The sequence below is a fragment of the Xenopus tropicalis genome, chromosome 1 (assembly GCF_000004195.4).
Source record: "Xenopus tropicalis strain Nigerian chromosome 1, UCB_Xtro_10.0, whole genome shotgun sequence".
In the NCBI taxonomy this organism is placed as follows: domain Eukaryota; kingdom Metazoa; phylum Chordata; class Amphibia; order Anura; family Pipidae; genus Xenopus; species Xenopus tropicalis.
The window spans coordinates 44661959-44685585 of NC_030677.2; the positions used below are offsets into that span (position 1 = coordinate 44661959).

The 23627-nt window shown below is 39.8% G+C and overlaps 2 protein-coding genes across 5 annotated transcripts in view; one reads left to right on the forward strand and one right to left on the reverse strand.

Annotated features, from left to right (window-relative positions):
- LOC100487093 (EF-hand calcium-binding domain-containing protein 6) overlaps positions 1-12018 on the forward strand; it is a 49995-nt gene extending 37977 nt beyond the window's left edge. For all 4 annotated transcript variants that reach the window (XM_031895432.1, XM_031895429.1, XM_031895430.1 and 1 more), the window contains 6 exons: positions 4251-4350; positions 4938-5062; positions 5300-5543; positions 5795-5967; positions 7674-7836; positions 11605-12018. In XM_031895432.1, the coding sequence (XP_031751292.1) occupies positions 4251-4350; positions 4938-5062; positions 5300-5543; positions 5795-5967; positions 7674-7836; positions 11605-11862 (1063 nt within the window). In that variant the 3' untranslated portion in view covers positions 11863-12018. The remainder of the gene's footprint in view (positions 1-4250; positions 4351-4937; positions 5063-5299; positions 5544-5794; positions 5968-7673; positions 7837-11604) is intronic.
- Positions 12019-19891: 7873 nt separating this feature from the next.
- On the reverse strand, positions 19892-23432 carry helt (helt bHLH transcription factor). The gene is made up of 4 exons (XM_018095741.2): positions 22899-23432; positions 22308-22412; positions 21785-21881; positions 19892-21269 (listed from the first exon to the last, which is right to left on the reverse strand). The coding sequence occupies exons 1-4, from the start codon at positions 22971-22973 to the stop codon at positions 20788-20790; spliced, it is 759 nt and encodes a 252-aa protein (XP_017951230.1). The 5' UTR covers positions 22974-23432; the 3' UTR covers positions 19892-20787.
- Positions 23433-23627: the final 195 nt, after the last annotated feature.

The window sequence follows — 23627 nt, forward strand, 5'->3', positions numbered from 1 at the left end:
CATGCTGCTGAGTGGTCCAACAGCCTCGGATCATAAATGCAATAAGATAATAGGGGATAGTGAGTGGATCCAAATCTGTGTAATATACAGTTGGTTCCAGCATAGAGTCAGTGGGGTGACTGCGGCAGACTCTTTCAGAGCACAACTGTGGGGGAATTGATCTATATCAGTTTCAGGCTCATGCCGAGCTGCTGTTCGTTGCTTCAGACAGTCACATTTTACATTCAGCCTCCCACATGTTCTTCTGTGCAAGGTCAGCTTCCAGTCCCCATCCCTTGTGCCACGCAGTGCAACCATGAGCATCAGTGCATATCAAGGGCAGCTCCATAAAGTGCTACAAAACCCAAATAGACTGTTTCCTCCTGTACCAAAGTGCATGTGTTAGTAACCCTGGCAGTGATTCATGCATATACTCCCACACATGGCCCTCATTTTTAAAATTTCTAAGGCCCTGGGACAACTGCTGTAATTTGCAATAAGTATTTTAGGAAATTGCAGCAACAGGTTACAGTGCAGAAGTGCTGTGCCCTAATACGCCACTGCATAATGTTGTTTTATTGCCCTGGTCACCATCACTAGTCTGATACAGTTCATACAAAATAAACAGATAATGTGTGTCAGCATATAATAAACCCTCTGTTAATTCACTCACCTGAGTTTATGTAAGGACAGTCATTCACCCCTTTGAATGCAATACACTATGAATGTCAAGTTAAACTGCTAGACTACAAACCACACACACTTATGGTGATGACACAATAGATTGACAATGTACATACCCAGATTCCACCAACACCACTTTTGTGACTTCACGGGTTCTACACTGGTGGATGGATTTTGGTTTTCACCCATATCTGTGACATCAACTTCTTTATGCAGAGGCTCATACAAGTTGTTCCTGGGGTCTTGTGAGGATATATATTGAATTTAACTTAGAAATGATTATGACGTAAAGAATTACAATAAAAGTGTACATTGCAGGAATATAAAATTTGAATTCTAAGATGATAGATAGAAACAAGCTTTTAAAATATTTAAAAGTGGAGAATGCAAAGATAATATAATTTCTCTTTGTTAAGAACATCAAAAAACATTAACTTTCTGCACACTAGTCCCAGGATACACCTGTCTCAGTTTTTATCAAGTCAGGAAATGAATCTTTCTGTAGCATAAGTCTGGTAATAATGGTCCATTGGCAACCCAACCTCTTACACAACAAGTACGGTAACTCTCAGATCAGAACAAGTGGCACTTATAAGGGCAATCATACACTGTGTTATCATACACTGTGTTTTAATCATACACTGTGTTTGTCGCGCCCATTAAACTCCAGAAAATACCCCGCTACAGATTTTACTGAGCCTTGTCTCCACTACAACACTCAAACCTTATAATAATTATTAACGGAGATGGCAATTTTCCAGCAGATTTGGAAACCGGACAGTTTTTCCCATAGGGTTGCAATAGAACAGCACCAAGGACTAATTTGTGCTTGGAAAAAGACACTTATGGTGAATTCACAAAAACAGAGTTCGCCCAACACTGGAAGAAACTGTTCATTTTATTAGTAAATTAAACAAGTGATGTTGTTGTCTCAAAATTCCCCCTTTTTTTATAAAGGATGTTGTAAAATGTCTACAGCCCAATATCCAGAATATTGAATTACTCCAAGATCCCTTCCCTATCACACAGACACACAGTAGAGTAAGATATAACCAGTTGCTTGTCTTGCAAACATTTCATACCTGAATTAATACTGCTAATTAATCTTATTTAGAGCTCAGAATCTTACAGCAATGTAAACAGATAAGATCTTGGACCATATATTGTCTAAATCTTCTATATATATATAGACGAGATGACTATGCTATATATATATTAGTGCTTTATCTATGGCCTATACACTATATTGCTAAAGAAATTACAATGTACCATACAATAAAAAAGCTTTTCAGGCACCAAGGAACCATATTTAGAGAGATGTGTGCTAGTCTGCACTAGTGAACTCGCCTATGTCAACCATTTATCATATTTCGATCTTTCTGTCTATATCATAACTGCAATAACTAGATCACATGAAAAGTAATAGTTAAACAAAACCTCGGCACAGTGAGAAGCCAAGCCTCAGTAGATGCCCCTGTCTGTTAAAGCACATTACTTGGATTGTTCGTGTGTTGACATAGGCATTCATTTGCTAATTACACTGACCGCTAAACAGCTAAACTCGGAAGATCTTTTCCTTTCCAGAAGTCCTGCAAAGTTGCTGGATAGCGTGCATCTATTTACAAGGCATATGTTTTTTCCCTTCTTCCACATGCTTCCTAAATGACAAGGTTTCAGCCCCTTAAAAATTTGTTAAATGGAGCACGGGTTGAGCCGCTGCTCCTTTCAGTCCCCTTAGCACCTGCAGGACATTTGCACATACATATATAAATAAATTAACAATGAATAAATAATTGAATCCAGCCCCACATTGTCATTTTAAAGATTTAATCCAGCCCCCACATTGTCATCTTAAAGATTTCATCCTTTGGTGCAGCCAGTGTGTTTGCCAATTCCTAATTCTTTTTGATAAAGTCCTCAGATACTTGGGGTCTGTCAGGCAAATTTTGGGTATTGTTTTCGCTTGATTAGTTCTGTATGACCCAAGGTCGCCCTTAAAATCCACATCACTCACCAAGACTTGGAAAGTCCTCCCTTCCTTCTTAAGGGATGCAAAGTGCCTGCCATTTCTCCGGACAAAAGCCTGGAAGGTTTGCAGCATTTAGCCTTCTCAAGGCGACCCGTTTTGCTCACTGAAGCGCAAATAAAACTCATTAGGTAGCCTGTTGATTTCTTCTCGTAGTCAGCTTTCCTTGTTCTTTTGGCTGCTGGACTAAGCGCTGCATCTTTCTCCTATCATCTTCTACTGTTATTCATTGCTGGCCAGCAGCTGCTTATGTCTGTCTTATAGTTTGCTACTGAAGTCAAGTGAGACGGTTGCTACACTCTTTTTATATACTCTTTTTTATTCAGGTTGGCAGATAAAACCTATGTAAGGAAATATATGAACCACAAGATCCTTATCCAGATGTAAAGAGTATTATATCTATATTTGTGATCCACTAGCAATACAAGTTTTGTGGATACTTAGACAGCGGCACAGATGGATCAATAAGCAGATGAATGTCAAGCCATATTTTTAATTAGAGATGTCTGAGTTTTATTCAAGTTTGTAAATATGAAAATTTGAGGTATTCGAGTTTGCACAAGTTTGCCACATTAATAAATAAACCAGTTTATTCCAGCATTTAGCCTTTATTAACATGGTTCAGTTAGAATAACATCTGGTTGGTGGATATGGGTTACTGGATCATAAAACCTGGATTTAGGCCTGTGATAGGTAAAGTAGTCTACTGTCTTTGTAGGCCAAATAGAGCTTCCTATTGGCTGATTTATGTGATGATTGTATAAATCATTTCTAACTTATGTGGGCTACGCTGTAAATGTTTATAGTGGCACTTGTGTGTATTTGGCTTATTCCTCAGCACTGGGGGAATAGGTGTGTTATATGGAATTGTTCCCCCTTGTCTGATGACCATTAGAGGGCAGTAATTTCTGTTTTTCTGAAAATATGGAAAAGTCACAGGCTAATGCCATACGGGGTGGACTCTTGGCCTGCGGATAAAGGCAGGCTGAGAATGCAACCCCTACGCTCAAAAAAGCTTTTGGTTGTGCCTGCACCCGAAGCCATTGCGTTGGCCCAGGTTCAGGCACACACAGCAAAATTGGGCATGAAATTGCTCGCATATGACATTTGCCTTATGATAATGGCCCTCAGAGAGATTATTTGCAATGCTAGATCTCTGCTACTGCGGGCGACTAATCTCTCCGGAAAGCTAATCTCTCCAAAGCGAATCACCAAAAAAGGCCTTTTGGTTTTCCAAAGTCATTTGAAGTTTCCTTCTGCTGGCAACTTTGCACTACTTCAGAAAACCAGAAGTGATGCGTAGGCCTTTTCACTAGTGATTCCCTTTGTTGCCGGTGGAAAGGCATTTCGTAGAGATTAGTCGCTCACAGTAGCTGAGATCTATCGCAGGTGACTAATTTCTCTGGGGGACATTACCCTTATAAAAGTACATCTTGATAATACCATACAGTATGATAAGAGATGCAGAGATAATCAGACAAAAGGTCTAGTAAAAGATAATGGGAGCTCAGTCACGATGCAGTATAGATTATTCCTTGTGTAATATATTTTCTCACCTCAGGAAAGGAGTGCCAAGCCTTTTTGATGAAAAATCCACAGTTCTCTCAGTATATGACGTGCCAGAAAAGAAGGAAGCAGGTTCTGGGAGGACTCCAGAGCAAGTATGCATACTTGTAGTATTCTCTTTATCTGTACTGATGTGTGTGTGTCCTGCCTAGAAAATAGAAACACAATACAATTACAGTACTTCTCATGGAATAATCAGAGTGAAGTATCCCATATTGCACAAATTGTATATCCATATAATTACATCAGCATCCACCATTAAATATGCTCTATGTTCATAGACTCATAAGTGTAATAACAGCAATACTGTTTGTTCACCTTGAACTTGCTCAGCTTGCTCCTCTGAGCACTTTGGCAGTTTACCTTCATTTTGTTTATTTTAAAATCTATTAGCAGTTTGTTTACCCTTAAAAAGGGGACATACAGTTCAGGATAGCTATCTATGCCTGTTTCCTTCCAGTCTAGTACAGTAATTAAAGTCCCCCACTGACTAATTATTATTTTTCCAACATGGGCCTATTACTCTGAGAAAAGGTACAAAAGTACATCAGCGAATAATAATAATAACTGTATAAGAAATGACAGGGATGTCATGGATCAAAGAATAATCTACGGCACTGAAATAATACTATATGCAGTAATATATGTCATTGCTCATTTTCTCTCTGCTTGTGTCTTGAAGTTATTCAAAATCATTAAGGGCCTCGTTCATAAAAACTACACAATTGTGGAAAAAGAATTTGAAGATTTGGATGAAATGAATTCACGGCGTCTCACTCAGGAAAACATGTACTTACTATTAAAGAGGTATGTAACGTATGTGTCCATTATTTGCTCTCCTGTATAAATAAATGTGTAAGAGCACTGCTGCCCAGAATTTGCCCCAATGGGAATGGGGAGGCAGCTAATGTAGAGAGGAAGGCCCAATTTGTAGCTCCATACTCTTTCAACCCCACGTATTCTGAAAAAGAACTGATATCTATATATGTTAAGGTTACATTTATTTTAAATTTAATTAAGGTTTTTATGTTTTATTTTACAAAGGTTTGATATCCAGCCTGCTGTCACCCGAGGAGAAATCCAAAAGCTTTGGAAGACATTTATCACCAATCAGGACAAAACACTGGATTACCTGGAGTTTGTGAGGCATTTTGGTTACTCACCCAAATCAGCCTGCTACCCCAATGCAAAAATTAGCCCCCCAAAGAAAGGAGATGGGGATTTCAAGATTCGTTCTAAGAAGCTTAACTGTGATTCTGACATACTTATAGATAGTGTTCGGGCAAAGGTAATAATTGTTACGCAACAGTGACACAATATTCAGCCAATGACTTCGTTTTTCAATTGAGATAGTAAAATGTTCCAGACATCCTATTATTGGTAGTAAAATATATATATTGGTAGTAAAATTAAAATATAATTTAAGGGACCATGCATTTCCTATTCATTTTATATCTTATTAATAAAAATTAGCCTGTTCTTGTCAGCCTTTTCTCAAATTGCCTTTGCTCTATTCATATGTCCAAGTGTAAATTTTAGGTGGAGTACCTGTGGGATGACCTGCAAAGAGAATTTGTAGATCTTGACCCATACCGAACAGGATTTGTCAGTAAAGAAGAATTTAAGGATATTCTAACTGAGCTTTGTATACACCTAAATGAATATGAGCGTGAGAGGTTGGCCAAAAAATTTGAATCCAACACTGACGGGCGGTAAGTCAATGGTCAACATTCACTGTGCATGTCTTTCTGTATATATGAGAAAGATTGTAAGCTCTATGGGAACCTCCTTCCTCTTGTCTCTTAACAATGTACACATTGAAATCTATCCCATTCCCTGTGCCTTCTCTAAACTTAGGGATCCAATCTTACCTGCTGGTGTGTCAACCAGCAACAATATCCCAAAAGAGGGACTACTAATAAGTGTAACCGGGGACTTTTTAATTCCCAATTTAATTTAAAACATACAATAAATTGTGACTGGCCAGTCTACCCTATATTTTACAACATTTATTAAAATGTATAAAAAGCTAAAAAACCTCTTGAATTAGAAAAACCTTAAATAAGAGCAATTTATAACTAGTCAATGTAAATCAAAATAAAAGTTCATTAAAAGATCAAAATTATAGTTCATCAAAATATCAAAAAGGGGACCAGAATATTGTGAGGTCAAATGTAAACTTCTATGTCCTCTTTATTTAGTGTATGGTAGACGAACAGCACTGTGATGTGTAGTTCAGCAACGTTCTTACAGTCCTATAAACAGGGGAGCACAGTATATCTTTTTGTTGCAACCACATTCGCCCTAAATGTCACAGTTTTGTGGTAGACTGGAGAAGCTGCTCCTATGAGTGGTGAAAGGTTTTTTCTTTAAAAAAAACCTAGAAAATCCAGTTGCTTTCGACATAGTTCTACTAGATATCTAGATATAATGCCCTGAATGAATGAGAATCTTCATGCACTAGAACAAATACACTTATTTAGTTACACTTAAGCTGGCCATACATGGTAAACTCTGCTCCCTTAGGTTGCCAAACAAGTGCCTCTTTACCCTGTTTGACCAACATTGTTTTGTCCCTTGGCAGCTTTTATTGGCCCATGTACGGCCAGCTTTAACCTTGAATACAAATATATTTTTGATATTTTTCAATTATATTCTGTTATTGTATTCACCCTATTTGTTCTATTGCATGAAAAACAAAATGTGCAGCAAATTAAACCTAAACCTTCTATAATCTATAACAATGATATATTAAGGGTTTTATACTTACTCCCTAACAAAGTCCAAAGCAAAGTGTTTAAAGGAGAAGGAAAGGCTAATAAAGAGTTAATCTCAAGCTGCAGGCTTACCTTCAGTTGTCTCAATAGTGCCCTTAAGTCTCCCCATATTTCTCCCATTCAGATGATCAGAAGCCAAACAGGAAGGAAAAAGCTGAGCTGTGTAAAGAAAGTTCCCATAATTCCTCACACCTGCACAGACACCCAGACCAGTGTACATGCTCAGTTAGTTAGACTATGAGTCAGCTTCCTGCTGATTGGCTCAGATCCACATTCCTAAGGGGGGGAGTGAGTTCTTAGCATTCTTGAGGGAGGGGGAGCAGGAGAGAACAGAGAACAGAAAGCTGCGTGTCTCTGGCACAGGAAAACAGACACAACTAATCTTTTTACAGAGAAGTCAGTGCAGCGTTTCTGTGAGTGCTTATGGCTGTATTTACATAGACCTTTCTGATAAAGCTTACTTAATTTTTACCTTTCTTTCTCCTTTAAAAGTGCATAGCTAATAATAAAACGTCATCTTATCATGATAGGACTAACAAATGAACACATATATATGAACACATAAATACGTATGTATTTATACAACATAGTTACATCTGTATAGTAACAGTGCAATGCAACTAATACAAAGTCTTCTACAGGGTTTCCTACACTGAATTCCTGAAACCTTTTATAACACGACGACAAATCTGGAAGACGAAAACCAACATGGAGGCTGTTATGCAGAGCCCTCGGGAAAATGCCAGTCCTTCTGAAAATCATCCCGGAGGACTAGAGTCACTGACATCCAGAATGCGGGAGAAGGTATTACTAGACAAGAGCATTGTTCTTTAAGTTTTTGTGACCATCCCCCTGGGGTGGCAGTCCCAGTGAGCCCTACACACCCCAGTCACCTTTCTACTCTTCAGAAGTTGGCTCATACATTGGGCTCAGCATGGTTCTATGCATTCACTCCTTGAAACCCATGAATTAAATTATCTCATGTTTCCCAGTGGGTTTGTACCTCTAGAACGAAGATGCATTTAAATAACACTCAGATGCATGTATGGGATGGGCCCTTAAAATATTTTTATCATACAAATACTACAAATACTGTAAGCAGAAGAATGGGTTAGAGGCACCAAAATAACAGAGGATGCTTGAGATAAAGGACTTTTTCCAGCTCACAGATCTTCAGCTTTACTTAAATTGGGACTGCCAGTGCCTCCAACATCTGGCAATCACACAGGTTTAACAACACATATAAAAATATTATATACAGTATATAATATATACATACATCTGCACCACAAATACATGCTTTGTATATTTATCTATTGTGTTCCACTTTCTTGAAATGCAGTGGGGATTTTCTGAGTTGGTTCTCCACCTGGTTTGGTTCAGGCACTTGTAATTGAGGACAAGACGGCCTTCGTATGGCCCTGGCACGTGCATATTTATGATGGAGCAGAATGAAGTGCTTAAAATAGACATGCATAAATCTATCCAAACAAAAGTACCTTACCTGCTGCAGATTAGGAAGCCAGTTTTCTTTAGCACTGCCAGATTAGAGCAGGGTTCGTATCAATAAAAGAAAGAAAGATATAAGATTTTGTCAATTAGCATTAGGAGTCCGCCTCTATTACGTGCTTGGCTACCCAAGCATGAAATAACAAACAGCGTGTGCTGAAAAGCAACCCAAGCATTACCCCAGCTGGGACAGAGCCTACATTCAGAGGTCCACATATCCCCATGTTAACCCTCATACAGCTAGAAAGGCTTGCACTGCATGGCGCTGTGCTTTCTGTAACTGCTATGATTTAAGTACACTTAAGTTTTTTTTTTACATTTTTTTACATTTGCATTTCAGTTACATACCTCCGATTAGTTTCAGCAGTGAAACACCAGAGATATATACCAGATCCCATCATTTCCCAGAGAGTGCAAGCACTATCTGCCTCCCTATGCCATAGCTTGTGCATGCATTTTACTTGGGGGTGGACATTTATAGGTAGTTGTTATGGGTGGGGTACAGTTTAAGTATAATGGTGTGGCTGAATGGTCAGTGACATAACTACATGATAGTGGGTCTGGGTGCAAGTTTGCATCAGGGACCCCTGGCCTGCCCCCCCTCCTGGAACATGCACATTTCCAACGTTGCGTACCTGGCGTCTAGTGAGCCCTGTCAGGGCCGACCCAGGTGTTGCACCCCCTGCTTCCCCAGTGGGTATGCCAGTGTACATGGTCACTTTCTTCCAAGCTACAAAAGCTGTAAAACTGGTCCTAATTGTACTGCATAGGTATTTTATTTTTTCTTACCAGTAGAATATTATTGTTTTAACAACAAAACAGAGAAAATAACAACATTACACATCTGTACAATGGTAGAGTGCAGGACAAGTGCATGTTTCCAGCAGGTGCTGGTAGTGTGACCTTTTGGGGTAAGTAATACAGTAGTTGCCAATGACATAAGCAGTAGTGGTCTCCAGAGGTAGTGGTTGGATTGACCTATATCACACTAGGGACCCCAAACTATATCAAATGTAGTAGTCCAGCCCTAGTCTAAGATCAAGTATGGGGACCACATAGTTGCTAATCTGAAACCAGTCTCAAGTGGTAGGAGGTAATGTGCCCATTTAATGCATAGGTATGTATTTTTGGCATTGAACAGTTGTATTCGGAATGCCATTTAGTGTGAATTTATAATATTATTGCGTCCAAGACCCTAAAGACAGGTAGGGGGTATAATCAATCTAGAGAACTTTGTGTTGTGTAAGTCCTTAAAGATTTTGTATTGTACTAATCTATCTTGAATTAAAATTAGAAAGTTATATTCATACTCTGTAGCTTCTTCCCTGTCATTTGTGCTGAGTCGGGTATCTTGATAACCAACTGTTCATATGCAGAGTGGAATGGCTTTGGTCCTTGCTATCCTGATAAATAGTAACTGCCTCTTCCACTCAGAACATGTATTTGTACATTGTATAAAACTTATATTTTATTAAAATAAAAGAGGATACATTGTTGGCCTGATAAATACAATTATTGCAACTGTTTTTAGTTATTTGATTTATTTTAGAAAACCCTTGGCCAATTATTATTTGCCAGTGATAAAGAGAAACTGACATTGTTTGCAGCCAGAAAAAATGTTGATGAACTCACAGATTTCTAAATATAATGGTTGAAAGACTGTTTGAGAAAAATATTTATTAATCATCCATCTGTTTCTGGAGTGGTTTTTCTTCTTTAAATGGTCATTTTCAGGGCTGAGACTATAGAGTTCCAGAGGTACCTGTTGGTGTTACTGTGCTAAGGGGTCGTATCAAGATCCCCCTTCTTCACACCCTCTCTGATTTTTTTCCCTTGATGAGCACAGTCCTGTCTGTGTTAGCAACTGCAAGGGTTCTTATAGTTGTATGTATGTACATGTCTATTTATAAAGCGCTACTTATGTACCCAGTGTCATACAGTAGAACTATAAATTAATACAACAGGGGGTTATTAAAATAATAGATAAATGCAAAGTATGATAAGGTACAGTTGCAATACGTTAAGAATCAAAGAGACAAGAGGATGGAGGTCTCTGCCCTGTAGAGCTTACATTTAAGTCGCAGTTACAGTTATAGTGCTGTCACCAGCTGCGAGAAGCCTATTCCTGTTCAGGCTAGTTAATAGTTGGACAGAGAATTCTCGCAGGCATCCCTGTACTAAATTGAAGATAAGAGAAGGATAGAGAGAGAAGATTTTGCATGTTGTACACTCAGGCAACCCTAATGCTGGGTGTATAAATCAGTAACAATAAAAAAAAAAAAAACATTTAAAGGGGCAGTATTACCCCTTGTTCAACATGAGTGCAATGAATAGGGTTTGTACTGAACTGAGTTTTTGTCTGTTATTTTAATAATGAACAATTAGGAGTCAATTCTTATTATACATCAATGATCCCCAACCAGTGGCTTGGAAGCAACATATTGCTCACCAACCCTTAAATGTTGCTCCCAGTGGCCAAAAAGAAGGTGCTTATCTCTGAATTCCTGGCTTGGGGCCAAGTTTTGGTTGCATGACAACCATGTGTACTGCCAAACAGAGCCTCCTGTAGGCTGCCCGTCTACATAGGGGCTAAAAATTAGCCAAATTACAGCCCTTATTTGGCACCTTCAGGTATATTCTTTTCATGCTTGTGTTGCTCCTTTTTACATTTGAATGTGGCTCATGGGTAAGAAAAAGTTTGGGGACCCCTGTTATAGATACACTGGCTTGCAACTCTCTTTCAGAAATATTGCAAAAGTCAGAGCCACGAGTACTGAGAATGTAAACAGCCAGACAGATGCTGCTTTTAATGATAACTTTTAGAAATAACTTTAAAACCACTGAAAATGTGTAACAAATGTATAATGTTACCTTTTATAGTAGTTACTTAGAATGGCATGTTCTTTCAATATATAAAAATATTGTGTGGAGGAAAATTTATAAAAATTAAGTTTCTGTTCATAATTAAGTAAAGTATCACGTTGTTGGATCAATGTTGTAAAGCTGTGACTATGATTGGCTCACCAGATACCAATAATACCATTCACTTTCTCTAACATATAGTTGCAAGGAGAGTGGAGAACACTTCGCAGAGCCTTCAGGAAGTTGGATATGGACAGCAGTGGATACTTATCTCTACCTGAATTTAAATCTGTCCTGAAACTGTGCAACTTTGTACTGGATGAAGATGAGGTTTATCACATTATGTCCAAATATGACCAGAACATGGACGGGCGCATCAATTACAAGTCGTTTCTGGAGCACACTTGCAAAAATGAGCAGTCATGCGCCTCAAACACACCACTGGCAAATAGCGCCTGATTGCCATTCACTATGTTTCCTCAGTTCCTTTACACTTTTCGTTTGTTTCATAGCTCATTTGCCACAGTTCATTTTCAGCCACTGTCATGGTCTTTCTTCAATAAGCAGAGCAGATTATCCAGCCTTTTCAATAAACTTTGTGTTTATTTCTATCGACTTTTAGAATTGTGATTTTTAAATGGAGAAATATATATAAAGTATAAGGCACTGAAGTTGACCAGGAACAGCCTTTAGAAGCATCAGTAACCTTCATGCATCTTCGTTACAAATCATGTGCAAAGTGAAAGATGCAATTTCTACATAGTTACATAGTTAAGTTGGATTGAAAAAGGACCAAGGTCCATCAAGTTCAACCCCTCCAAACAAACCCCAGTGCCCATATACACACACTAATACTGACCTATCTATACACTCACATATATAAACTATATACAGGTATAGGACCCGTTATCCAGAATGCTCGGGACCAAGGTTATTCCGGATAAGGGGTCTTTCCGTAATTTGGATCTCCATACCTTAAGTCTACTAAAAAATCAATAAAACATTAATTAAACCTGGCAGGATTGTTTTACATCCAATAAGGATTATTTATATCTTAGTTGGGATCAATTACAAGATACTGTTTTATTACTACAGAGAAAAAGGATATCAGTTTTAAAATTCTGAATTATTTGATTAAAATAGAGTCTATTGGAGACGGGCTTTCCGTAATTCGGAGCTTTCTGGATAATGGGTTTCCGGATAAGGGATCCCATACCTGTATACCAATACCTACACTAACTAATTGTATATATTAAGGGCACAAAAGCTTTGAATATTATGCTTGTTGAAGAAATCATCCAAGCCACTCTTTAGGGAATAAATAGAATCGCTCATCACAACATCATCCGGCAGGACATTTCGGACACAGATTTTCCTTTTTTTTTTTTACCCCAAGTGCCAAGACAAGTCTTACCAAGTGTGGGCCCAATTTGGACCATTTTTATGCCCCTCTGCTGCCCCAAGCACTGATTTCATCAGCATCAATCCCCCCCCCCCCGTGGACATGGAGCTTGATTGAGTCCAAGGCCGGCCCAGCCCTGTCCAGCATTTCCCCCCACAATTCCTTGCTTGCAACAAACAGCAATGGGCATTGTGAGGTTTTACCATACAGCAACCCCTCTGCTGTCCAAGCCCCCATGGTCATTCCAGATGGCATTTCCATCCTGATGAAGTTACAGTTTGAGGACTTTGATTTTATATTTTTTTCTACATTCAATTGATTTATTTGGCCATGGGTTTTAATTATATAGCACAAATACACACAACCTCGCTTCTGCTCTAGTGCACCCACACTGTGATGCTATATGAGCCTTTGGTTTATATTCAGTTCTGTTGGTAGATTTGCCCCTAATTACTTGCTAATGCTGCCTGTATAATAAATTGGCACCCTAATTGGACCAATAGAAAACCCAATAGATGACAATTTCATTAAAACTAAGTCAGAAATCTCCAGAAGCAAAGAAACAAAGTCCTGGCTGTTTTAACAATCATGTTCTACTTGCTTGTTTAAAGGTCAATGGGTCAAAGAGATGGTCCTTGTGCCACTGACTGACAGAGAAGCACCTGCACCTTCCTGGTGAGAGTCCCAGTGGTTCTGGGATAGACTTAGGCCGTGTGGTTGGTGCATGGGGATCTGTTTGTTCAATAACGCATGGGAGCACAAGTGAGCTCTGTATTAAGAGAAGGGTAGCTGTCCTATCGAGACTCAAGACTCCCGCTTTGCGCAAAGGCAACCAAGTAGCTTTGTTCCACATACCAGTAGAGAGTCTTTGATTTCATGGGGATGATTATATTTATTCCTGCCCACTCAAGGGTGAAGCCTAAGGAACAAGGATTGTCCCATTCAGGGCTTTCCAAATGAATTAGCTCAAGAATAAAAAAAACACCCACCACAAGCATTCTCTCTTTTTGTCAATGTGTGATTGGATCTGGGCCCCATACAACTTACTTAAAGAAAAGTGAAAGAAAGGAATTGGAAGATATTAATTCATGCATTGTGGGAGAAGGGAAAACATGTTTAAGTCACAATGTGGTCTGAATCAACTAAGCTGATTTGACATTTTTAATCTTTGTGGAAAGTCTAAACTGTTTAAGGCCGACTTTTGCCCAAGACTGGAGACCGGGTGATAGTTTAATGTATTGGGCAAGCAAGACTATAGTGTGTCTATATAGTAACCCAAGATAACTCACAAATACATCCAAGGCATCTAATCTTTTTTATGTGTTGCTAAGTAGATTTCCAGTATTATGGCATGGTGCAATCTTATTGGTCAGATGGATAGACCTGTTATTTAAGACTAAATAGCACCTTTAAAAAACCCAAGGTATATGTTTTGCTGCATTACGTAGTACTATGGATTGCTGAAAAATGATTGGTCAGATAAAATTGAAAGGAATAGGAATAATCTGATTGATCAGAAAAAATGGCAGAAAGTAGGTTATGTTCTGTAAACAAAAAGTCAGACTTCTTGTTAGATAAAAGGTTGGTCACTGAAAAGTTTATTTGCATTCGGTGTCTAAATGACTGATACGTGGGGTGATGTGTGCATCATTCAGTGTGTGCTTAATGCATAGTTTACACATACAGCCTGCAGCGGAAATTCAATTCCACTTCCTTCCTCTGCTTTCACACTAGTACTCTCACTTCCTGTTCCTGCCTTCTTACCCAGCCTGCCTCTCTGCCATAAAGGTACATAGCTTAAACATGCAGATACTACATGTGGTAACATGAAATATAGTTCCCCTGCTGATGGGCCCAACATATGCCAGCCCATTAGCCCAAAGAGTAGTTGCTGCCTTACAGCTGAATAAGATGATGGCCCCTAACAAGTTTTGTTGGATTCTGTGTCTGAATGCAAAAGGAATAAACAAACAAAGCCACAAATGGACAGACTTTAATGTGAAATACATTTCAGAGTGGGACTCAGAGAACTAGCCACCTATGGGTGCTTAACCTGTGTGCAGTCATAAAGTAATGTACAACACACTATCCTTTAGATATGCTACCCCACACAGCCCGAACAGCTAAATGCACAGACATGCAGGGGTTAAAGGATTCTGTCATGACTTTTATGGTGGACTTTTTATTTCTGAATTACACTGCTTACATAGCAAATAATTCACTCTACCATTTAGAATTTTATTCTTGAACCAACAAATGTATTTTTAGCTGTAATATTGGTGTGTAGGCGCCATCTCAGTGCATTGTGCCTGAGTCTGAGCTTTCAGAAGGAGCCAGCACTACACATTAGAACTGCTTTCAGGTAACCTATTGTTTCTCCTACTCCCATGTAACTGGAGGAGTCCCAAGCCGGACTTGGATTTCTTACTATTGAGTGCTATTCTGATACCTACTGGGAGCTACTATCTTGTGCCTTCCCACTGTGTTGCAGGATTCTGCAGGAGAAGCTCTATTACCTGTGTTTTAAAAAAAACATTTTCCCATGACAGTATTCCTTAAAGCTGCTGAAAAAAAACGCTCTCAAATGATAGTAATTTAACGGAGCATATCATACCTCCCAATATTTGAAAAATGTAAAGAGGGACAAAAAGAAGTGTTGCGCGTACCACACCCATTTTTGTGACCACACCGCCTAAATACTACTCCCATTTTACTAAATGTGGCAGGTTGTTTAAAGTTTAAACACATTTCTGGGGGTTTCGGGGTTGTTTTATGTGTTATTACAGTTTTGCTAATGCAGGTGAAATTGCCCTTTAAGCTGCAAGTCTCAGTTCCCCCAAGAGACCTGTTTAGCTTATTAGTTACAGTTGTATCTAAGTGCAGGTGTAGCTTGTTAAGATTTCTGGGCTCTCTGCCAAAAGCTACCTTTTTAATAAAGTTTGAGAAACATTGTATCTTTTTTTAGCATTCAGTGCAGGAGATCAAAGGAAAATGAGGGACTTTTCTCTGTGGAGCTGTTTAAAGAGGGACTGTCCTGCAAAAGGGAGGTATGGCATATATTGTTATACTGTAGGGTACCTGGGGCCGCTCGTTGTTTCTGGCCGCCAGTTCCCGAAGCGGCGCCGCCGGCGAATGCTGCAGGCGCACGGCGCGCCCTGTCACGGCGCCGGCAAATAGGCACCGTAATGACGCGAATGGGGGCGCGCGCGTTCGTACGCGCTCGGGGACGCGCATCCGACGCTCTGCGCATGCGCACAGCGTATAAAGACACGCTAGAGGCCTAGGGTCACTGCTAAGTGATCATTTCTATTGGAAAACACCAAGCCTTATTTTCTGCTACCAAGATTCTGATTTTGACCCGGCCCGACTTGACTTTGAACCCTCGCTGCCTGTACTGACCCTCTGCCCGCCTGACTTCGCTCCTGCTTTCTGATTTGGTTCTGACACTCCGGTTCGGCACTCCTGCCACTCCTCCACTAGGCCCAGTCCTGTTTCCACCCTCAGTGGCTGTCGCTTCAGTGGGAGGTGTAGGAGAGGTCCTTCCCTTACGAATTTCTCTAACGACTCTCTGCGGTCCTGATATATACAGTATCAGACAATATTGTAGTTTGTGTAAAATCCTGTAATTTTAGATTATAATTCAAGCATCATATATAAACCATATTATGGTGTTTTGTTCTGGTTATTCTAGTGTCAGTTTATATTATATTGCCCCATCTTCTTTGTTTATTTGTTCAGTACATATGCTTTACCTTAGCTACCCTCACCATCTGGAAGTTATGTAACCTCGCTGTACATTAATCTGTATTCTGCTTCCTAAAGAACTATTTGCCACGTACCTTACCCACAATACAGCATTTCCCCCTACAATTTGTGTGAAATTGCAGCGGTGGGGGAGTTATATCCAATGCATCAAAATGTGTGCAGTTGTGAGCAAGATCGGAATGGGGTTCAAAATAGGCACTGGCATCTCAAGTACACAGAGGCCCAAACAGCCCCCCAGCCCTATAGATAGTGACTGTCTATGGCCTCTTACAGCAGCCCCTCTGGCATTTGCCAGAACCCACAGATTGCCAGTCCGGGCCTGATTGGGAGGAGTTGTTTGTGCAAGTTGCCTTCAGAATTGTGTAATTTCCATTGCTCGGTGACAGAATGATGTTTGTGCTTGATTCTTTAAATGAAATATCTAACGTAATGTATATTAAATTACATATTTTATGTTGAAGGGATTCTGCATTTCACATAGAATTGTGCCACATGGGGGGGAGGTCTGTGAATCACACGTTTCAGATATCACAACCATGAAAGTATAGCAGTGCTAACCTTTTGTCCATACCTCAAGTCTACTAAAAAAAATCATTTTTTTTGCCTCCAATAACGATTACATATAGTTACATAGTTACATAAATACATAGGGTTGAAAAAAGACCAGAGTCCATCAAGTTCAACCCATCCAAGTAAACCCAGCACACACAACCCACACCTACCAATCTATACACTCACATACATAAACTATATATACAACCACTAGATATTAGTATCACAATAGCCTTGGATATTCTGATTGTTCAAAAACTCATCCAGGCCCCTCTTAAAGGCATTAACAGAATCTGCCATTACCACATCACTAGGAAGGGCATTCCCCAACCTCACTGCCCTCACTGTGAAAAACCACCTACGCTGCTTCAAATGGAAGCTCCGTTCCTCTAATCTATAGGGGTGACCTCTGGTGCGTTGATCGCTTTTATGGGAAAACACAACACTCCCTAACTGCCTATAATCCCCTCTAATGTACAGAGTAATCATGTCCCCTCGCAAGCGCCTCTTTTCCAGAGAAAACAACCCCAACCTCGACAGTCTCACCTCATAGCTTAAATCTTCCATCCCCTTAACCAGTTTAGTTGCACGTCTCTGCACTCTCTCCAGCTCATTAATATCCTTCTTAAGGACTGGAGCCCAAAACTGCACTGCATACTCAAGGTGAGGCCTTACCAGGGACCTATAAAGAGGCAAAATTATGTTTTCATCCCTTGAGTCAATGCCCTTTTTTATACAAGACAGCACTTTATTTGCTTTAGTAGCCACAGAATGACACTGCCTGGAATTAGACAATTTGTTATCTACAAAAACCCCCAGATTCTTCTCCATTAAGGAAACCCCCAACACACTACCATTTAGTAGATAGCTCACGTTTATATTATTTTTACCAAAATGCATAACTTTGCACTTATCAACATTGAACCTCATTTTCCAGTTTGCTGCTCAGTTTCCCAATTTTGTCAAATCGCTCTGCAAAGTGGCAGCATCCTGCATGGAACTTATAGTTTTGCACAATTTAGTGTCATCAGCAAAAATAGAAACAGTACTGTCTATGCCCCCCTCCAGGTCATTAATAAACAAGTTAAAAAGCAAAGGACCAAGGACTGACCCCTGCGGTACTCCACTAACCACACTGGCCCAATTAGAAAATGTTCCATTTACCACCACTCTTTGTAATCTATCCTTCAGCCAGTTCTCTATCCAATTACAAATATTATGTTCTAGACCAATATTTCTCAATTTGATCATTAACCTTCTGTGAGGTACTGTATCAAACAATTATAAAAAATAGTCTTAGGGGCTGATTTACTTACCCACGAACGGGTCGAATGGAGTCCGATTGCGTTTTTTTCGTAATGATCGGTATTTTGCGATTTTTTCGTATGTTTTGCGATTTTTTCGGATTCTTTACGAATTTTTCGTTACCAATACGATTTTTGCGTAAAAACGCGAGTTTTTGTATCCATTACGAAAGTTGCGTAAAAAGTTGCGCATTTTTCGTAGCGTTAAAACTTACGCGAAAAATGCGCAACTTTTCGCGTAAGTTTTAACGCTACGAAAAATGCGCAACTTTTTACGCAACTTTCGTAATGGATACAAAAACTCGCGTTTTTACGCAAAAATCGTATTGGTAACGAAAAATTCGTAAAGAATCCGAAAAAATCGCGAAACATACGAAAAAGTGGCAAAATGTTCGTTTTCAAGTCGGAACTTTTCCAATTCGGGTCGGATTCGTGGGTTAGTAAATGTGCCCCCTAGTTAGGATTAATCTTAGTTAGGATCAAGTACAAGGTACCATTTTATTATTTCAGAGAAAAGGGAAATCAATTTTAAAAATGATAATCATTTGATTAAAATGGGCTCTATACTCTATACTATAGGCTGGGACTTTTTATCCATCACAATATTACAGGGCTTGTTTAAAGGAGAAGGAAAGGCTAATAAAGAGTTAATCTCAAACTGCAGGCATACATTCAGTTGTCTCAATAGTGCCCTTAAGGGGAGGGCGGAAAGGCACCACCCTGGGCCCCAGCTTCAAAGGGCAGGGGGAAGAACAGCAAATAAAAGTACAAAGATTATGCTAATAACAGTTGCTGGAACTTTTCAGTACAGGTATGGAACCTGTTATCCAGAATGCTTTTCTAGATGTTTTCCGGATAGGGGGGTCTTTCCATGATTTGGATCTCCATGCTTTGGGTCTGCTAAAAAAACATTTAAATAAAGCTAATTGGATTGTTTTGCCTTCAATAATGATTAATTATATCTTAGTTGGGATCAAGTACAAGCTACTGTTTTATTATTACAGAGAAAAAAGAAATCATTTTTCAAAATGTGAATTATTTGTTTATAATGGAGTCTATGGGAGATTGCCTTCCTGTAATTCAGAGCTTTCTGGATAATGGGTTTCCGGATAGTGAGTCCCATTTCTGTATATACATCAGGTATATATTACAGTGCACTCCATGTTGATCAAATGCAATGCCCTTGTATTACAATGAAAGTAATCTTGAATTAACAAAAATGAATGAAGTGCTCATGGAAGGTTCTCCTGGGGGATCAAAACATTGACAATATATATACTATTATTAATGAATGCCCATGCTGACAAGGTTTTGGAATATACTTACTCCACACCTATTCCAATGTTATTCTAAATACCCTTTTTGATTTGCAGGATAAAGCAGACGCTTTACAGCAGTCAGTTCACAAAATGTGTTTGTTAAGTTTCTCCCCAACAGAGAATAAAAATGGCAGACCAGGTAGAAATACAATAAGGAGCATTTATTACAAATGGTACATATAAATATATGCAGCTTACAAAAGAAACAGAAACACATAATTGCCTCAATAAATTATTGACAAAATAGTAGTTGTATGTACAATATGTACATAGCAAAAAAAATTCCCCGTTTCTGTATGCTGACACTTGGCACAACCTTTCAATGGAAAAAAAGCACCTATTTATTTTAAGGGCAAGTAGGGACTGGAGGTTTTGTCAACTAAGTGCTGTTGTACCTTGACCCTAAAACCAGGATTCTGCTTTAAAGAGACACTGGAGTAACCTCAAAGTTTCTTCATGGTGTCACAGAGCCCTATGGGACTTATTCACAGCAGGGATTATTATTACATACCAATTGAACTTGTAAGAACTGTAAGATGTCTACATAATCAGTGCATTTAATAAAGGTTCCAAAGAGTAAAACTACTGCTGATATAACAAATGGCAGATATACAGAGTTGAGTTAATATGGGCTAAGTGTTCTGAAGTTCCGCAAAATAGTTTTGGGTATCCCCTCATCTCTTTCTTTATTGAGAGGGGGCTCACTTCTATCATGTGTTGATTTATTGATATGGTATCTACAATTGTTTTGTTAAAAACTATATTTTTGCATCGAATTAAAAAAAAACAAATTTAAGTTAGGAAATAGAGGGGACTTTCTTAGTGACCTTTGTTGGTAAAAGGCACAAACAGAAAGATGGAAAAGGATAGAGAAGTGTCATACATTAGATCTTATCACTTGTGGTTGGTTGAACCATACGGGGTGGACAACTGCCTCACAAAGACAAAAAGAAAACATTATGGGAAGGCTAAGTTTTGCCCCGTCATTTTAACGAAAACTCCTGGGCATTTCATACAGTTCACAGACTGAGCAGAGTTGGAGTCATATCACAGTAGGATGCTGCGTGCTGTGCACCCCAAAATTGCTGGTGTGTGAATGTCCCAGAAAGTTGAGGTAATGTCTGTCCAAGCTCTGCACCGGGGACAAGAAGGTGCTATGTGCTGACTGCTGGGAAGGACTGCAGGAAAGAGACATTGCTGTCGGGCTCCCAAGATAATTGAGTGTGGGGCTTCTGGCAGTGCCATGCCATGAGAAAGAACCTCCTGAGCACGGTGGGAAGGTAGAGTCTACAGGACTTGCATAGTCAGGGGGGGAATGAAGCTGGCAAGACACCTCAACCTCCTGCAGAGGGCTGAAGATGGGCTCGGTGGACAGGTGGGCTTTAGACTGCAGGAAGGCGACAATACGCGCATATTTGTTATCCTTTGTCTCCATTCGTTCCACGGTCGTCAGATAGTGCACCAGGTTCTTCATGCACTCGTGGTAGCCATAATGGAAATAATTGGCAAATTCAGACAGGAGATCTATTGTGAAACAGAGACATGAGTAAATATCTGGATCATTATTTAGCTGTCTGATAAATACACATAAATCATAGATCTGAACCCAGAAGATAAAAAGCAAATTGGACTCATCAGTTTGTTATAAGTGCAGGGGAAAAGTGTACAGATTCTTCTTGTATAGAAATATTACAACCACTTCACAAAAAGGCAAAACCGTGGTTTTATTCAATTTTTTCCCATAAACCACAATGCGCAGGTAGGTGTCTGTACAGGGATATTTCCAATATCCTATATGTCATTAAAGAGCACATTAAAACATATGTAGCTGCTGCCAGTTTCTCACATTCCCGCTATTTAGCCTAGTGATTTTAACCTTCAGTCTTCCTGCTTTTGTTTAACTACAGTTCCCATCATGCACTTTGAGCCATTCGGGTGCTGTAAGTTGCAATTACAGAACAAGTGCCAAAGTTTATCTATGCCAGTTCTAGCCCAGGCCAATGTTTGGCACAACTGAAAGAAAACCAACAAGAACTTGCCTTTGTCTCTGCCTCTTGGCAAATCTGTGGCGTGTAAAGCTCTCAGGTACTGAACTGTCATCTCCAATATTTCAGCTTTTTCCAGTTTTCCTGAGTTCTACAAAAAAAATATTTTTAGCAATCACACCAAAAACACACAAAAATCATATACACTGTAATCCCAATTTTCATTTATTGTTGAGCACACATATGTGGTTAGCTGGGGTTCTAACACAGCCAGCATTGGCCACAGTAGCCCAAATCATTTATGGCAGGAATATAACAGTATAAAGGAAGGAAAGGGGAGCAGAAAATAGTCATTTCTGTTATATGTTCATTATTAACATGTAACATGTATGTTCTAAGTTGGAATGTCACTAGGTGAGCACTAACCACCCCAGCAGTGTTTGTATCATTAGTGAAATAAAAATAGCATTGGGAAAAGAGTCTGATGTACAAACTGATAAACATGATAAATAGGAAGAAGCATATATTTCCCCTCACTGATTAAACTGGTGCATCATTAAGTATCATGGGTACTGACCTGTTTGGCTAATGCCATAGGCACCGTTTTGCCCAGTTCGCTGAGACACCTGTTTATCCTGTCTCTCCTCCTCTTCTCTATGACTTTATGGGAGACTGGAGCTCTCTGCAGAAAAACGTTGGAAAACAAGCCATTTTAGTGCAATGTAGAAACCTGAGATCCAGACCAGGCGCATATAAATTAGCGCTGCGCCCTATTCCAGACTTTTCAGGACACACCATACTGCGCAGGGCAGCCGCTACCTGTTTACACGTTCCCTACAAAAGCCCACAGCTCAGTGTATTTGCAGCAGTTAAATAGCAAGAAAGTCCCTAAATTACATAGCGCAGCGCACTGAGATTTATCAATAGTAACAGCGTTTGCGGAAGTTTTACGTGTGGCCCCTCGGGCCCCGGCTGTTGCCAAACTCCAGTCGTAAGTCACAACTGCTGCTACTTCTGGTTGCGGGTCGCTGTAGCTAGATTAAAGAGATGTATGTCCCCCTGAGCCCGATGTGATACGAATAAGTGAATGGAAAAAGGCGCAGCGGTAGGAACGCAACCCCCCAGCATTGGGCGCAATACAACAGATAAATCAGCTCCGAATACTCACTCTGCGCTCCTTCACTCTGGCGGAAGCCCCTAGGGCGATGCGGGCAGAGGCAGACGCTAGCGCTGTCATGTCCATGCTTCTGTGCGGCGCTGCGACTCTTCCGTCAGGTCGGGGCAGACTGTGCTGCTGCTTTCCCACCAAGGCTCACTTTATAAAGCCATCGCTGCCAAGCCTGGCGCATTCAGACTTCGCTGAAGGGATTAGACACAGGCACAATGGGGAGGGGGAATGGTCACAGGACAAGCACATACAGAGAGGTAACTGGGGGCCAGCAGGGGGTAGGGGCCTTAATCCACGCCGCCCCAGAGACAATCAGTCTGTCTACATATCTATATATATGTCTATATATGTTGCTGTCTTTCATTTCTCTGTCTGTCCCTATGTCTATCTGTATTCATCATAAAGGTCATCTTCTGTATCAAGATTTGTTTCTCTTATTTTATTTACTTTGTATGTATATATTTCTATCTCTCTATACAAATACATATACATAGGCATAGTCATCATTATCTACACATTTGTGTTGAGAATTTCCCAGTCACTTCTGACCTGGGGCACTCACTGGTGAAATTCAAATTCTGGAAGCCATGGCTGCACAATACCTATTGGTCGGGATTGGGAGAGAGTGTGTTTATAATGTGTTTATAATTAACTGCACACAGTCCTGACATCAACACACACAAAGCCAATGTCAACAAAATTGGTGTAAAGGTCTGTACTGTTGGGCTA

What these genes read in the sequence shown, in the direction of transcription:
- helt (XM_018095741.2), bottom strand. Translation starts at nt 22,973, where the DNA reads ATGGACATGACAGCGCTAGCGTCTGCCTCTGCCCGCATCGCCCTAGGG. An exon ending in CCAGAGTGAAGGAGCGCAGA is followed by an intron (nt 22,413 to 22,898) that starts GTGAGTATTCGG and finishes GTTTTTCTGCAG; the next exon opens with AGAGCTCCAGTCTCCCATAA. An exon ending in CTATGGCATTAGCCAAACAG is followed by an intron (nt 21,882 to 22,307) that starts GTCAGTACCCAT and finishes TTTTTTTTGTAG; the next exon opens with AACTCAGGAAAACTGGAAAA.